This window comes from Odontomachus brunneus, unplaced genomic scaffold (assembly GCF_010583005.1).
Source record: "Odontomachus brunneus isolate Ranch 3 - 2012 unplaced genomic scaffold, Obru_v1 Obru_scaffold_916, whole genome shotgun sequence".
In the NCBI taxonomy this organism is placed as follows: domain Eukaryota; kingdom Metazoa; phylum Arthropoda; class Insecta; order Hymenoptera; family Formicidae; genus Odontomachus; species Odontomachus brunneus.
Window position 1 is genome coordinate 1 of NW_022640366.1, and position 1,121 is coordinate 1,121.

General features: G+C 32.8%; 1 protein-coding gene across 1 annotated transcript; it reads left to right on the plus strand.

Annotated features, from left to right (window-relative positions):
- The first annotated feature begins 54 nt into the window (after positions 1 to 54).
- On the plus strand, positions 55 to 1,104 carry LOC116853781 (fatty acid synthase-like). The gene is made up of 2 exons (XM_032834974.1): positions 55 to 522; positions 607 to 1,104. Exons 1-2 carry the CDS (start codon positions 327 to 329, stop codon positions 1,071 to 1,073), a joined length of 663 nt encoding a protein of 220 aa, XP_032690865.1. The 5' UTR covers positions 55 to 326; the 3' UTR covers positions 1,074 to 1,104.
- Positions 1,105 to 1,121: the final 17 nt, after the last annotated feature.

Below are 1,121 nucleotides of genomic sequence, written 5' to 3' on the forward strand. Positions count from 1 at the left end.
ATATATATATATATATATATATATATATATATATATAGCTTAGTAATCTCCTATTTATAATTAAAGAAGTGTGATATAATTTCATCATGTGTGTGAATCAGAAAGTAGACTCTATTAGTACTCTGGAAGAATATAAAATAGGAGATTACTAAGCGTTGAATAGTTTGTGATTTGGCGACATATATTGACATATTCTTTATAACGTGATATTTATCAGATGGAACCATTGCGAAAACTGGCATGTACCATTATGTACATTAACGAAACAAATCGCTTCAGGAGAAACCATAATTGATATCAATAAAGAAAATGAAGATTATACATATATGAGCGGCCATGTAATCGATGGAAGGAATCTACTACCAGCTACAGGATATATCCAACTTATCTGGAAAATGGTTGGAATGCTAGAGGGGAAATTATACAACAATATGCCCATCGTGTTTGAAGATGTCAAATTTATTCGGGCGACTCTTCTTCCAGATCAGAGAGCTGTGCAGTTAACATTAATGGTGCAAAAAGGTAAATATTGCTCAATAAATTTTGATTTTAAATCTTCTGTAATAAAAGAACTTATGACAAATATATATTTTCGTTTATTCTCAGGTACCGGAAAGTTCGAAATAATAGAAGGAGATAACGTAATCGTTACTGGCAGAGTACACGTTCCATTAGAACTTGACAAAGACAACGTGTCAATCGATTACCTACCAAAAGACGATGATGAGGAGGAAGTGATACAAACGAGAGATATTTATAAAGAACTCAAATTACGCGGATATCAATATGCAGGCCTGTTTCGGTGTTTAAAAAGTTTATCCGTTTCAGCAAGTCGAGGACATATAGCATGGATGAATGATTGGGTAGCGTTTATGGATAATATGTTGCAGATAAAGATTCTTGAAAAAGACACGAGAAGTCTTTATGTTCCCACCGGAATAGAGAAATTGGTGATCGACCCAAAGCTTCACATGCAATATCTAAAAAACGCTACGAGTGAAGATATACGTAGGTTGGCTAAAATACCTAAGTGCAGATTTCTTTCGATACCTAATACTATAGTATTTCCATAATATTCTACTTCAAATACACTTTCGTATTTAATTTTCAAGTTAAAATTC